The sequence below is a fragment of the Mycteria americana genome, chromosome 7 (assembly GCF_035582795.1).
Source record: "Mycteria americana isolate JAX WOST 10 ecotype Jacksonville Zoo and Gardens chromosome 7, USCA_MyAme_1.0, whole genome shotgun sequence".
NCBI lineage: Eukaryota > Metazoa > Chordata > Aves > Ciconiiformes > Ciconiidae > Mycteria > Mycteria americana.
In genome coordinates, this window is record NC_134371.1 from 44,690,636 (window position 1) to 44,705,890 (window position 15,255).

Below are 15,255 nucleotides of genomic sequence, written 5' to 3' on the forward strand. Positions count from 1 at the left end.
GTGATTGTGTAAATGGAGAAAATGGAATGAAGTGACAGAAATAGGGAAGGGACAGGCTTGGGATGGAGGCAGAGAAGAGGCAGGTGGCATAGGAATTACAGGTCAAATACAGAGGAACACAAGAAGAACCCGTTCTGTAGCGTACTGCCATGTAGAGTGTGGAATGGGACTCAAGGTTCAGGAGTGTTGCTGTTCTGCTGCTGTTGGCAAATGTAAATAAAGTCCACTGGCAGTACCCATCCGTTACCTGCTGAAGGATGATACTCTGTTGTGCAAATTACTTGGCCAGCTGCAATACTAGCTGTGCCTGTAAAAGTGCCAACTCTCCTAAGCTGTGCATAGGAATATAATGGAGAGCCTGCATTTCTCTAGTTATTTTTATGCTTGTTTGAATCTAGGGAGTTGCTTATAAGCTAAGGAAGCAACACTGAATCTGCAAAATCTTGCATTCAAAGGCTAGAAAATCCTACAACTGAGTATCTTGCACTCCAGCACATAACAGGTTTGTTTATTCTTTGAAGAAATCGTGCTCTATTCAGTGTTAAGGGTGCAGCTACTCTGAGTAGGAGTCATGGTGGTGCAGTACACGCACCACCACTTGTTGCATCTGTGCTGCCTTCTTTGCTGCAGTAGTTGTTTTCAAGGCAGGGAATTCAAGAAAGACAAAGGTTTCATGGTTAATACAATTGAATGCTCTTCCAAAGACTGTCCTTTCTTATTGTCTCTGGTACTGTTCCTAAGGGATACTGTATAAACCACTTCAACTATTTTTTGGTGGGAATTGTAATTGCTTATTCTGTATTTCTGATAATCAAGGTAAAACTCTGGGGTTTGATTTGTAGAAGTATTGATCATTCACAGCTTTATCTGTTCTTTAGCTCTTCTGAGTGGAAACTGTGCTTTGAAGATGAACTGTTTCATAAAGCTAAGTACGTTGAAAAGGAGGTGCTTAAATTGGTGCCAGAATTAATTAACACTTTTGATTTTAATTCTTTGCCCCCATTCTAATCTGTAAAATGGGGATATTACTACCTCATCATTTCTAAGGCCATTTGTGGAGATAAACTTCACAAAGTTTATTTTATTGATTTGCTATTCCAGTGATGCATACCAGGAAGCTGTACCCCTCCCTGAAACTTATATTTAATAATAGGTTTTGAATAGTTCACAATAAATAAAGCCTAGAGACATTTTCAAACTGCTCATTAGCTGAGTGTCATGAATGAATGAGAAAAGGGTCTTTTGACATAAAGAAAATCGAACTGAAAACTGCACGCACACACTCTCAAGGGGGAGAAATTATGGTGGCTTTAATTCTGAGATTTTTCTTATACATCTATCTATGTCCAGATACTTGGCATCATGATTGTGGAAAAAGTATTTTTAAAGTAGTCTTTTGTGCATGGTTGTGTGTTTTCTTTTCATGATACTGATTTATCATGATCTATAAATGCAAATTTTAAAACATGGAATCTGGTTCCTTTGGTTTTCAGCAGTATCGGTGTTGCTCTTGTGGCCCCCCCCCGATTTAATTTAAAGAACAAAAAAACCCACTACCCCCCACCCCCCAAGCCAAACCTCCTGGATCTTTTTGGTTAGCATAAGATTATGTTTTATAATATAGAACAGTTTGGCACCTTGCTGAAGTGATGTAATTGATAAATGTTAAAAGCTTCAAAATATTTTTTCTCAATGGTTTTTTTTTCCACATTCTGTATCACCTTTACTCTTAGCTTTTTTGTGTATTCATTTTTGAAAAGACTTTAAAAAGATAGTGTAGCGTGAGGAAACGTATAATATGTCAGGATACTGTAACACAGTATGTGCTAATTACAGATCAAAGCTAAATTATTTTTATGTGACTTTTCCTAAAAAGAAACTGGGGGCTTTGAACCAGTCAGGCTAATTTTTGCAACTAACCTTTTTTAAAACTACTAAAAATCTTTTTCTTAAACGCCTCCCCCCTCCTCCCCCCCCCCCCCCCCCCAATTAAAAAATAGTGCATCCTTATTCAACTTTGTGTATATATATATATACACTAGCTATGTAGCAGGTAAAAAAGGGGGGCTGGGTGTTCTCAGGGGAAACAGCCACTCTGTGGATGGAGCCGTGAAGTCCTAAAAGAAAAAGCAAAGGCATAGAGCCCTGCCAAGGTAGGAGGAGAGCTAATTCTGGTAAGCTTTTCCTCCCCATACGTGTGTGAACTGGGGTGTCTGACAGGTGCTCGACTGTCACCTTTGCTTTCAACTACGGGTAACCCAAATGAGAGCAGCAGCAGCAGTTTACCATGTGCAAGTTATGTATATGTGCTGGTGGAAGGAAAGCTGACTGGTCCTGCAGTTTATAACCAGTGGGGTAATTGGGCTGGGTAATTGCCAGGCAGCCTTGTTAGTTTTTCTGTGAATCGGCCATTGTCTGTGTCTGCCACTGGAACAATCAGAATAAGCGGGCAGGTTTTCTGCTAAAATAATTAGACTATCATCCACTCTGTTTTGTCTTGTGGATGGTCCCCTTGACAGACATCACACCTGAAGCTATTGTGTAAGCTGACTGGCTGTACTCACAGGGAGAGTAACGGTGTCAGTCAGCTATGAAAAGTTAACTTGATGTTAGACTTCATTTAACTATGACACAGGCTGTTCAAATAGCTCTAACTGGGGCAGAAATGCTTGGGGTATTTCATCTCCACCTTTGCCCACTGGTGCTAGAATTGTTTGGCTCCATGCACCTTTGAAGAAGGGATAACTGAAAGATTTTATTAAATAATAGTTCTGGGTGCTTTTCTTGTTTGAAGTGCCCTGCAAACAATACTTGGAGTTTATTTTTAGTTTTTCACACAGTTGTGTGTGGAAAAATTTGCAGTGTCAGTGTTTGTGCTATACGAATAACTTGCTGAGAATGAAGAGAGAAGATTTTGAATTTGTCTGCCTTATTTGCAGTAAAAAGAAGAAGAAAGTTAAGATGGTAGCCTATGTATCTACTGTGTCATGCTATTGCTTTTTATTAGGAAGTAGAGTTAATGATTCAAGCACAAGTTTCACCTCTTCATGCTGTACCAGTTTTCCCAAGGGGATTTATTGGAGAGAGATGCATGTAAACAAATACTGTTGAATTTAAACATGTGGCTGTGTGTTTTAAGAAGCCCCACTCAGCGGTAACAGCAGAGACAATGAAAATGATGCAGTATTGGAAATTTTATTTTAGTGGCTCTGATTTCAGTAGGTGATCTTTATCTCTGAACACTGTATGTCCTTGCTTTTTTGCAGGAGGAAAAATGTTAGGTGGAACAGAGTGACTGTAGGTGGACTACTCAATAAGGAAAAATGAAATGGATCCTTGCAAAGGCAGTTGGATAAAAATATATATATATACAAAGTGACTTTGTTCAGAGCTTTCTAAGAGATCTGCGTTTAATCAGAAGTCTTATTAACAGTATGATTAATAGATTCTTAGCATGAAAGAATATATACTAAAAATGGAAAATATGACAGTTTTGACTTGCATTTTTCTTACAAGGCTTTCAATTTCATTTTAGTGGATGTCTTTATTTTGATTGTGTGTGAAAGAAGATGGTGCTTGAGAAGACGTTTCTATCTTAATTCTGTGGTGTGTGTGTGGTGGGGGTTTTATTTATTTATTTTTTAGGAAAGACCGTAGTTTCATTCTACTGATTTGGCCTTCTGATGCTAGTAGGCACTTCTATTAGTGCAATCATTTTGTCTTAGTTTTTGTACTGTGTCTTAGTCTTTTGTTGCTATTGATTAAAGTTACTTGTTGTATACTAAGATCACTAATAGAGGAAGATTGATTTTTTTTTTTTTTTTTGAAAAATGCATTTTTTTTGTGGATTCTGGAAGGGAAAAAATGTGTCATCTTCAGTAACTGGAGATGTAAACTGTAAAGAAAAATTGGAAAAAGAACCAGGTACATATTTTTTTTTATTTATTATTAGTCACTTTATTGGCCAAGTACTTGTTACTTTCTGCATGTTCAGTTGGTAGATGCCATATAGTGTGGGGTTTTTTGTATTTGTTCTATTTTTACAACTAAGAGGCAGCTGCTACTCTTGAAATACAGGCAAATTTGATCACATTGTGATAAAATTGGATGAATGAATCAAGATGGTGGAAAGTGCTATTTTTGTTCTGCACAGGAAGCAAGGAAAAATGGCAGAAAACTTGCCACCGTCTGAAGAGATGGGCAGCTGAATTCATAAATGAACAGAACCAGACAAAACTCCTGGGTCACTCCTTTCCTACTAGAATTATATAGCCTTTTAAATAGAAAGTAAGACTTGTGTGTATATAGAAATAAAGTTTCTACATAAGTCTGTGATTTTTACTCTGAACTGTAGAGATGTTGAGGTCCATCTTCATTGGCCTATCTGTTTGAACCTGCACGCCCTTGCCAGTTCTGGCTTGTTTCTGTTGTATTCACAGAGTGAGAACTCTTGCTTGTGCTTCCATACTTTCCTGTTACAGCTGCCTGACCACCTCTTTCCTCTCTCTGTTCTTTCTGCTAGTCCACGTTAAAAAAGACTCCCAAAGAAACACAGGCAGAAGTGGCCAAGAACTTCATTATGTGCTACTTAGAAGTTCCTTGTAATAATCCTTTCTGCATCACTTTCCTCTTGATGAAGTTCAGATTTCTTCCCGCAAGTATCCAGTTGTTGAATCACTGTGCTCTGATAAGTCTATGCAATAAAGCATATAAAAACCCCCCTTTATATTTTTGTAAGCCAGAAGTGAAGTCATGAGAACAGCCAGATGCGATAAAGATCCTCATCAAAACATGAAAGAAAGGAAAAGGAATCTATTTAAATCAAGGAAATGATCATTCTCATTTTACTTTTCCCCCAAATCCTCTCTTTCAGAAGGCAACTGTAGCCTAGAGCATGCACAGTGAAAAATCCAGGTATATGTTCTGGTGGGATTGTTTGACAGTTTCACAGTTTTGTTTTTTTTTTTAAATGACTGTGCAAAATTTTTTACATTATCAGTTTATCATCTTCCTGAAAGAGATGTTCATAAACCTCTTCCTTTCTATAGCCCAGTTTGCTTCTTAAACACTCATTGGGGTTTTTATCTTTTTTTATTTACTCCTGTTTTTTTCTTCCTATTCAGTGAGGTCTAAACCAGGCTAAATCACACCTTAAAATTCTCTGAGACCCTAACATCAGAACTGAATGCTAAATTTTTTTCTAAGCATGGTTACTGAGACGTAAGCAGTCATATCCGAAATCTTCAATTGTATTGAAATCATCTATGCTCACTGTTCTTTACTCATCTGCAGGAAATCCTTAGCTTTCTTATAAAAGCCAAACATAGTCCTGCATATTTCCTTTAAGAGTATTCTCTGAACTGTGCTTGTTAAGCCTAGGTAAGACCATTTGCTAATTGCTGTCACTCTTGCTTTTGGAATTTGACCTTTAAAGCATCATCGTTAGAAACTCAGTATAATATAATTCCATGCTTTTATATTGTCTTTAAACTTTTTTCCCCATCTATCTTTTACTTAATTTTTTTTTATGCCTCAAAAACTGAATGGCATATGCTGTTTAGGTGCAGGGCAGCTATATTTAACTTTACTAGGATGGAAACATTTGGAGAATATTTAATTTTTCTTTTAGCAATTCATTAGAGAAAACCAGGAGAGTTCTATTTTCTCAACTAAACTGCTCAGTCATTCTGTAAAAAGGGACAAAAAGAACTGGTGATATAATCTGCCTACCTTAAAGCTCTTTAAGGCATTTGAATAGCAAATTTATGACCATAAAAATTTCCAGTTGCATTAAATACTGAATTGCAGTTTTATCTGTACTGACATTGTGAAAACTCTTCAAAGTAGTTTTTTGTGATTCTGTTCTCAAAGACAGAGATGGAAATTTCATGGGATATGGCATTTGAAACAAATAATTCTTGCTGGGAGACAGTCTGCTGCCTGAGCATGCCTGGTATTCTCTGTTTACCTGATAAAACACTAGCTTACAACACTGCCCAAATTTTTAATGCACATGTACAAGCAGTTCCCTTTTTGCCCAGTTTCAACTATGTTGAGACTGCTCTTTCACCTCAGACAAGATTATGTTTTTTTAATGTCACACCCTAGAAGGTCAGTGGTCTGAGGGACATCAGGACTGTCCTTTGAGCCTCAGACAGGTAGAAGCAGCAGAATAGAAAAATGTTGAAGATGAGAGTACTTTAGAAAGCTATGTTCCTTTGAGGTCAAATCTGTGCAGGTAATACCAACTTGTATATAATGGGAGGTAACTGTATTAAGTTAACTTGATTATATGGACCTTAGGATGCTTGAGACATTACAGCACTAGGCAGTGAATTAATTTCGGTATTAACTGTTTGAGGTGCTATTACACTCTGCTACAATAGAGGTTAAAAATTGTTCTTTTGGCATCATGTCTTCTGCATTTTGGCTTCCCTATAGGAAGGGGGCAAACCCCACAACCATTAGAACTGCATTTTGCATTGTGGACTATTTTAAAATGGAGGAGAGAGAAAAGGATCCTGCTTTGAATACAGTTAATATGAGCTATATGAATTTAATTATACTGTTTGGGATAAAATACGTTTGACCATGCTTTCCATGAACTTATATTTCTTGTTAGAAGGTAAGGTTCTAAACAGGAATGGGATTCCTTTTCCTTATTGACTTTTTTGAGAATTAACACTGCCTGCTGGACTGTTTCCTAGAAACATAGAACTTGTTTCAATAGCTAGTTTTGCAAAATCAATCTTTTTTGGTAGTGGAGGTTTTTCATCACTATTTTGGCTATTGGTGGAAAACAGCCCAAGAAAACATTAAGAGTAATTATTCTGATGGAAGAAGATAGTGCAATTAATTACTACAGAAAATAATGTTCAGTGAGTTTATTTTAAATATATTGGATTATTTTTAAACCTATACAAGTGAAAATGGTGCATATTTGTTTAGTTTAAACATGGTTAGCAAATCTAGCAGCTCTCTTTTGCATCCTCTTTAGGTGGATAAATTATACAGGGTTAATAATATTATTGATGCTTTCAGGAAGAGCAGTTGTTGTTATCATGCAAAATTACTAATGCTTTCAGTAGAATGAGACTATGTCTTAAAAACTGTTGTTATGACATGCTTGCACTCTAAGAACTGAAGCAGATTGTGTAGTGTACAGTCAGCCACAGTGTTATAGATGGCAAATGAATAAAATGTTAAAAGCATACTTGTACATAAATACTTTGAAAGTACTGATGTACTTTTAAGTACATTGAAATGGAAACCTGTAATGGAAAATCTTCCCATTTCAGACATTTTGTGAATGGTGTTTCATCACTGCTTGTGCTTAGATTTGAGTTAAAAAATAATTCAGAATGTTTAAATAAAGAACCTAGTTATAATTATGATAATTTCAAAATGCATTTTAAATCAAGGAACTATGCTTTCATGTGCACATACTTACACGTATTGTGTATTTGTTTTTAAATTAAAAGCAACCTGGTCTCCATCTTCCTGTTGACATCAAACAATCCTCTGATATGCAAATCCAGCTATGGGGAGAACAGATACACAGGGTTTGTTTGGATTCAGTCCAAGACTGAGAGAAAATTATATTTAAAGAAGTAATTTATATGCTTTGCCTTATTTAAATGAAAATGCATTTTGAAATAATCCCTATAACTACAAACATTTTAGTGAAATGTTATGATCCTTTGTATGACTGATGCATTTTGCTATAGCTAGTTTAAAAACATCTCTTTCATACTCCTGCATGTCTCTGTAATGTGTAGGTGCAGCTGTCAACTTCTCAGGGGCACATTTTAACATAGTATATGAAAATATTTTTATTTTTCCACAGTAATAGATGTTTGTTATATGAACTTTCTTAGGGTGTGCATGAGTGTGAAGTGTGTGTGTACATACACTATTAAAATACATCTAAGTACTTTGCTTTCCATCTAAAATTTTGTTAGTGTTAATGTTGTTCATGTATTTTCTTCGTGTGTTTAACTTGAAAATCTGTCAAAATACGAATTCTTTAAAAAGAGAAACTAAACAAGCAACAATTTTTCGGTCGTCTTACCTTTAGCTGCAAAATTTGTAATCAAACTTGCACATTTTAGCATTGCCTGAATTCCAGGTTTTCAGTATGTATTTTTGGAGGACTGTGTTATTTCAGTTCCTGAATATAATATTTGAAAGAGATTTGTGTAGCAGAGCATAATTATGTTTCATGTAAGCTTTAACAGGCAATTGAACTGTTACCAGTAATCGGTAATAGCTGTTTGGACAAGATGGAAAATATTTGAACAAGAGTTAGATCACTATGAAATTTTCAGAAATCACAGTTCCTTTAATCCCCTTTTATGTATTGCAGAAGTTTCAAGACTAATCTGATTGACTCTTCTTGCATGATCTTTGTTTGTGATTGTGTCTCACTACTATTTTTTTCTTCTATTTAGAAAATGAGGATATGCAAATCAATGTTGGTGTAAGGAAGTATTTTGTTTGGGAAGTTCTGTGGCACATACCTTTGTATATGACCTTTATTTGTTCTGTGGCCACTTACTCTATGCTAGACTATTCTGACCACATTAATCCTGCACTGAGGATTGCTAAATACCATGTAAATCCTTTTTTGGGGTAGCAGTTTTATTTCATTAATGTCATTTGTGGCTCTATGTGTTGACTCACTTAAACACATACATTGATGGTACATGTATTAATATGTGTCTTTCTGTATCAAGAAATTTTGTTAAACCTTTCTCATTAGGTTGTGAGCCTCTTGTATTTGATTTTTAAATAAAGGATTTTCTATCTTTTTCAGTCATTTTATGCAAGTTTTAAATGTTAATATTCAGTGTCCATCCTTTTTTCTTTAAGCATTTTAAGAAACAGAAGAGGTTGATTCCTGAAAGAACAGTTTGGAAGTACTTTGTTCAGCTTTGCAGTGCCTTGGAACATATGCATTCTCGTCGTGTTATGCATAGAGGTAATATAGGATCAAAGATGATTTGTCTTTACTAAACCTTTTACTATGTGAGAATTAAGCTGGTTCAATGCAAATGACACCAAATAACGTCATAACGGAATCAATTTTGACAGCTGACACAATGTATGTTTATGTAATGTTTTATAAGTAACAGAAAAGTGTGACACAAGTTTGTAGTTGTACATTTGTTGTGGTAGGCATTTATTTGCAGTAATGGCTTGTGATGCTAACTTTTCAAAATAAGTGGTAGCTCTGTAAGTGATGGACACCCTGCCACTGCTACCTCTTTGCTTGCTCAATTCATTTTGCTGGCTCTTATTTTCTGTCCTGTTCTTATTCTTCTATATTTGCCCATTGTCTCTCCCAAGTATCGTTACCTGCATTCTTGCACAGCTATCCATCCGTTCTTTTCATCTCTTGCACCTTTTTTTTTTTTTTCTTACAAAAGTATTTGCCTCCTGCCATGCCTTCTGGTGACGTATAGGCCCTTCTCCCACTCCTTTATCTACTGGATTATGTGCAGCCGTGAGCATTTTCTCCCCTTCTCTGCTCCTCTCCACTATTCCCAATCTCTGTGTCAAGTGCTGTGTCCCAACAGCCCTTGTAGTTGCCAGCTATCCCTGTCAGGTACTAAATCTGTTTTACCCATTTTAAACCTCTGTACTGCTGTCTCCTCCGTATGTTGTCTTCATTTTACCTTGTAACTCTGAGTCAAAGAAAACAGATTGTAGTATAGCTGCTTCTCAGATGTACAATTTTTTTTTTTTTGCCTTGGAAATCCCTCTGGCTATGAGTTGCAAGTTGTGTATGGGCTGTCTCTCTGGGTTCAGGTGAAATTACGTGTCTTAGGTTGGTGGCTTCCTTCTGCTGGGATGCACATAGCTGCCTGAAAGCAAAAGTCCCTCAATCTCTGCTGAGCTTTGTTATTTGCAGCTGGACATGTTGCACCCTTCAGCAGATCAATTTAGATGCCCTTGTCCCTGCAAATGGCTTTCCCTTGTGATTTTCTTTTTTTTTTTTTTTCCCTTTATGCATTTGTACAGATATCTGCAAGTGCAAATTACACAGAGAGAAGTACATAAAATTACAGATGCTTTCCGTACAGTATAGGTATCTTCCTTTAATGCTTTTATGACTAAACTATTTCAGTATATTTTAGCTCAAAACCAAAATGAGTTTAAATTCTTCAAACTGAAATACTACCTTCAAAGCTTCTGGCAAACTTATGGCAAATCTAACAATTGCATGGTTACGCACCAAAACCAATGACAATTAAAGCTATTTTTAAGTTGAGCTGATATGTGTGTTGGATTGTTACACAAAGGGTGATCCAAACTCCTGAAAACTAGGTCAAATAATAGCATAACATAACTGCTTCTGTCTTCCTCTCTAAAGCTTATAAGGAAACCTGAAAATGCTGGTGTTTGAAGGGTTATTAACCATTCCTTTTACTGTACCCATATCATAATGCAAACTGTAATCCCCTCTTATCAAAGTTAAGTGATTTTCTTTAAGTTTAGAGCCACAGTGCATTGCTCTTGAGCTGAGTAAGAGCTAAGCACACTTGCCAAACAAATATCAAGTCAGTTTATTTAGAAGGCTAACAGGATAGGTACCTTATTAAAAATCATAAAATAAAAATCTTTGCTGTTGTCTCCAAAGGATTGGATTAAAACTTAAACTGAATATTACTTGTGAAAAATAAGTGTCTGGGGTATACATAATTCTTTTTCTTTGTTTCTACTTGATTAGCCCAATTCCATTGATGAGTTTAAATAACGATTCTCCTGAGTAAAACTTGCTGCCTTTTTTTTTTTATTGACTGCTGTTAAAGAGAATCAGTTACCTATTTCAAATAAATAACATTATGTCACTGTGGGTAATCTGATCAGCAAAAGTGATGAAAAATGTTTTACAGTTCTTGAAAACATTTTTGGTCTGTTACTTAAGACATAATGAGAGGTTTTCTAGTTCTAATGGAAGTCCTTACATATAGTTTATATAAAGTAGTAATGAACTCCATGTATATGTTTCTTTGGGTGTGGGGCTTTTTTTGTTTTGTTGTTGTTTGCTTGCTTGTTTCTCAGAATACTTTCTGTGGCTCTTAATTTTTTGCTTGAGCGATGTTTGTACTATTAAAATAGTTAATTTGAAATTCTAAATCCCAGACTCGCTCTTTCTGAACAGCACAGTAAAATTTTGTTAATATTAGCTGTAAATAAAAGCCTCTTTTGGTCTATTATTAATAGAGTGGTAGCTTTTCTTGCAACCTCATTGTCACTTTTAAATTTCTTCTTCTTCCTTTTTTTTTTTTTTTTTTTTTAGATATAAAGCCAGCTAATGTCTTCATTACAGCTACAGGGGTAGTAAAGCTTGGAGACCTTGGACTTGGTCGATTTTTCAGCTCCAAAACCACAGCTGCACATTCTTTAGGTAAGCTTTCTCTGAGGTACAGATGTTGGGGAGGTGGATTTTTTTACATGGTGAAAATACTGTGCCCTCTAATGAGGAGGAAAAAAGGGTTAAGTCCAGATAAGGCTTTTCTTATATAATAATAAAAAAAAAAATGGTCAGCACCATGGACAAATATAGAAAAGCTGTAACACTTGAGGTGTCACTTTTCAGCAGTACAGCTTGTTGGTCACCCCTCCACCCCTTGTTTTAATAATTCGGTGTACATTCCTGGCTCAAAACAAGTCTTCATACCAGTAGTGTCTTCTAGAAATGCTAGGAAAAAATAAGATCAATAATATGGATGCATTTTTTTTGAGTTCATTTGAACTTTAGGCAGTGTTGGAAAGAATCTAGTAATTCTGTGTGCGTATATGGGTAGCACTGACATGTTGGTTATATGCTTTGAAAGGGTTAACAGAGGAGCTTCCCTGTTTTAAGGTGGAGTTTCTCAATATAAACTAAGTAAGTTGATGAGAGATCAGAATTAGGCTTTATGAACCATTAAGACTTTAAAAAGAAAACAAAACAAAAACCCCAAAACCCCCAAAACAAACAACAAAAACAAATGCCAGAAAACTTATTTTTATAAGAATAGAAAAAAACTTTCTGAAATGCCCAATTTATTCTTTGCTAGCACATTAAAAATAACATTGTATTATCTTTTCCCAAACAAAATTTTCACATAACTTGCACCTTTGAATAGTATGCAGAGGCTAGGATGATTAAGAAGTCTTCAAAGAAGAAAAAGTAAAAATTTGGCAGATATTTTAAATTTAAATGTAGGGAATGGATAAATGACAGAATCTAAGAGGATCTTTCTGAAAGAGGAAAGCCTTGTAAATAGAGTAGCATCTGCTTTAAAGAGAAATGTAAGAATTAGTGTTTATAGTACGGTTATGTAGGTTTTTTCAGTTAAGAAAAAAATTCTTTTTCCCTCCTGAAGTGGCTGTGCTTAGTGGTTGCTGAATTCAAGCCTGTTCATTTCACACCCTTTGCAGTCAGTTAACTTTTAGACCCCTCAAGAGCAGGGCCATTGGTGGCAGCATCCAGAATTGTCTCCTATTCCTTGTAAAGGGTTTTGAGGCAGGCAGAATGCCTTATTGATACTTGAATACAGATAGGTAAAATAAATTCAAATGCTGCTCAGTGAGAATTTTTAACAAATGACAGTGATGATTCTGTAATTAGACATTTGGATATTTATATATGTTTGACAAGAGTGCATGATAAGGAAGATAATATCTAAGAAAACCAAGAATGATTAAGTAATACAATCCTTATCTTGGAGCCATGGGAGGACCCACAAAGAATTGTGTTTGCTCAGATGCTGATGTTTCTAATTAGACTATGAAATATCAGACTTCTTGGATTAAAATATGCCATATTTATCCTCGCCTCTTAATTTAGCTTTATTCAAATAGCCCCAGTTATCAGTACAGTGTGGAAAAAGAGAGAGGATTGATGTTTGTACCACATTTGAGGTGTGGGTGATAAAGCCAAAAAAAACCTATTTTAGAAAGGAAATTTTTGATATGATCCTTCCTTCTCTGTCTTCTGGAAAGTCTTTGGTCACTCTTTTGTGCCTTCCTGTTTTTATGATGTTTGGTGCATAGCAGTACTGGTATAGTCAAAACCATGAGTAACTGCTGAGGTCTTAATAGGACTGAGATGAAACTCGGACACGATGTGCAATCTTGCATTAATAAAAAAGAGAGAGAAAGAGACAAAGGAGAAGCACCAAGACCAGACTGGAAATGTGCTTGGGTTCCACGTCAAAGTTCAGATATAACTCTGAAGTTCTGATACTAATCCATGGCACAGTGTATTACATAAAGTGCTGCTGTTCTTGCTGCCATCGTAGCCCAGTGGCTGTCTCTGGCAGCACTGTGGAGATCTTATTTGTTGTAGTTGGGTCCTGCTACTGCCTGTGAATGGAAGAAGGATGTAAATGAGCAGTGTGAAGAGGGAGCTGCTCCTGGACTGTATTTGCAGGAAGCTGCGAATTCTAATCTGTGGGTAGGAGTGCACAAAGAAGGCAGAAGTCAGTTGTGAAGGTGGGAGAGCTAGACTTGTGTTCTGAGGCAGAAGTCAGGGAGTTGAAGAGGAACAAACTGCTTCAACCCTGGGTTATTTTGGCTTGTTGCAGGGGAATGGTTGCAAAGGGACCGAAGACTGAGCTATAGTTAAAAACAGTGTAAAACATCCAAGCCCTTTAAAGCTCACCTCTTACAAATACAAGAGTCATCCAGAGAGCAGGGGGTAGGGGGAATGGAAGCTTTGTTTCTAATGTTGGGTGCTGTGTCTTAGTAGAGGAGCTGTTACCTTTTATTTTCTTTTTTCCCCATCTCTTATTCTCCCATTTACCCCTTAATTATGGTCTAATGTCAGAATTCAACCTAGGAAAAAGGTTTTGTTCAGCTGTTAACTTAGGCTACAGTAGAGACAGTGACACTCTGATTTATCATGTCACTAGCAGAGACCACGTCTTAAAATTAATTTCTCATGCAGTTTCTGATCCTGGTTTTCATGAAACTTGTTTCAAAGGTTTATCTTTTTATGATTCCATAAACCTTTGGTGCACAAAACCCAGTGAATTACAAACATATTATGTGTAGCAATTTATACTTGTTTATAGGCTTTATAAAATTTTCAGTAGCAAGCTAGATTCAGGCTTTCAGAGATAGACATGTACTAAAATTTTCATTAGCTACAGCTTCTAACTGCTAATTATGAATAATACTGATTTAATTAGAATACTTGCTGATGGTCCATTTGAAACAAATGAAAATACTGCACTGGATAGGGTTTGTTAATATTCTTAACTCTTTCTATACAGCCTTATCAAAACAGTAGGATTTTCTATTGTGGCATGTGTATACCTTTTTGAAAATAGAAAATCTTTCTTCCAAAAATGCAAAGGAAATGGAGGCATTTGGTATTGTTGATTCGACACAAACTTGACAAAATTTCTTGGTTTCAGAAGACTTTATATTAAAGAGGAAGAATGATCCAAGAAAGGCTTCTTGTTCCTTTCCCTATGGCTGTGTGTGTTAGGGTTTTTTTGTCGTTGTTGGTTTTTTAATGGCTGAATGCCAGGCCTTATGCTCTTTGAAATGGCAATCCTGAGGCCAGCTCATGGAAATGTGTATCTTTTTTTAATCTTTGTTAGCCATTCAGTGGATTTAAGGATAATCCATATTTTAGTATTTCAATTACAAAAGAAAAAAAAAAAATCACTTCTCCAGTGTGATTGTGCTAGAGGGCTGCACAGTATGCTGTCCAGGTGGACGCTGCTGCCATGATGTGAATACCTTCTTGCAGGGCAAAGGAGCAGATCTACAATCTTCTTAAAATGTTTGAAAGCAAAGGATCGATCTATATTGAATTCTGGTGTTTCTTCTGTGATTTGACAACCTCTGTCATTTCCGTGATACTCCTGTCCCCAGCACAGAGCTATGTTATGAGGGATTTCACTGTAAACTCATGCAGGTTGTGGGGAATAAAATGTGTGCAGATACTCTCCTTTCCTCTTACATATGGATCTCTAACCCAGTAGAGGGTGTCAAAGCTGGTGCTGAGGTGGTGGTATGGAGCACCAGAGAATAAACACTTTCATACTCTAAACCAAACCATTCTGAGAACCTGCACCCTCAGTGTACAGGAAGGCTAGCAGGGAGATCTGCAACTGATTCATCGCAGTTGTCAAAAAAGCTGTATTAAAACAGCTCTTATTTTATGTACAAAACCCAGAGATCTCTTACAGTAGTTTGAAAGCTGAAGAGAAATTATTGTGCTGTTACAATGCTACATTATAAAATAAC

The 15,255-nt window shown here is 36.2% G+C and overlaps 1 protein-coding gene across 3 annotated transcripts in view; it reads left to right on the plus strand.

Annotated features, from left to right (window-relative positions):
- NEK7 (NIMA related kinase 7) overlaps positions 1-15,255 on the plus strand; it is a 70,451-nt gene that overhangs the window by 37,600 nt on the left and 17,596 nt on the right. For all 3 annotated transcript variants that reach the window (XM_075508169.1, XM_075508171.1, XM_075508170.1), the window contains exons 6-7: positions 8,872-8,980; positions 11,306-11,413. In XM_075508169.1, the coding sequence (XP_075364284.1) occupies positions 8,872-8,980; positions 11,306-11,413 (217 nt within the window). The remainder of the gene's footprint in view (positions 1-8,871; positions 8,981-11,305; positions 11,414-15,255) is intronic.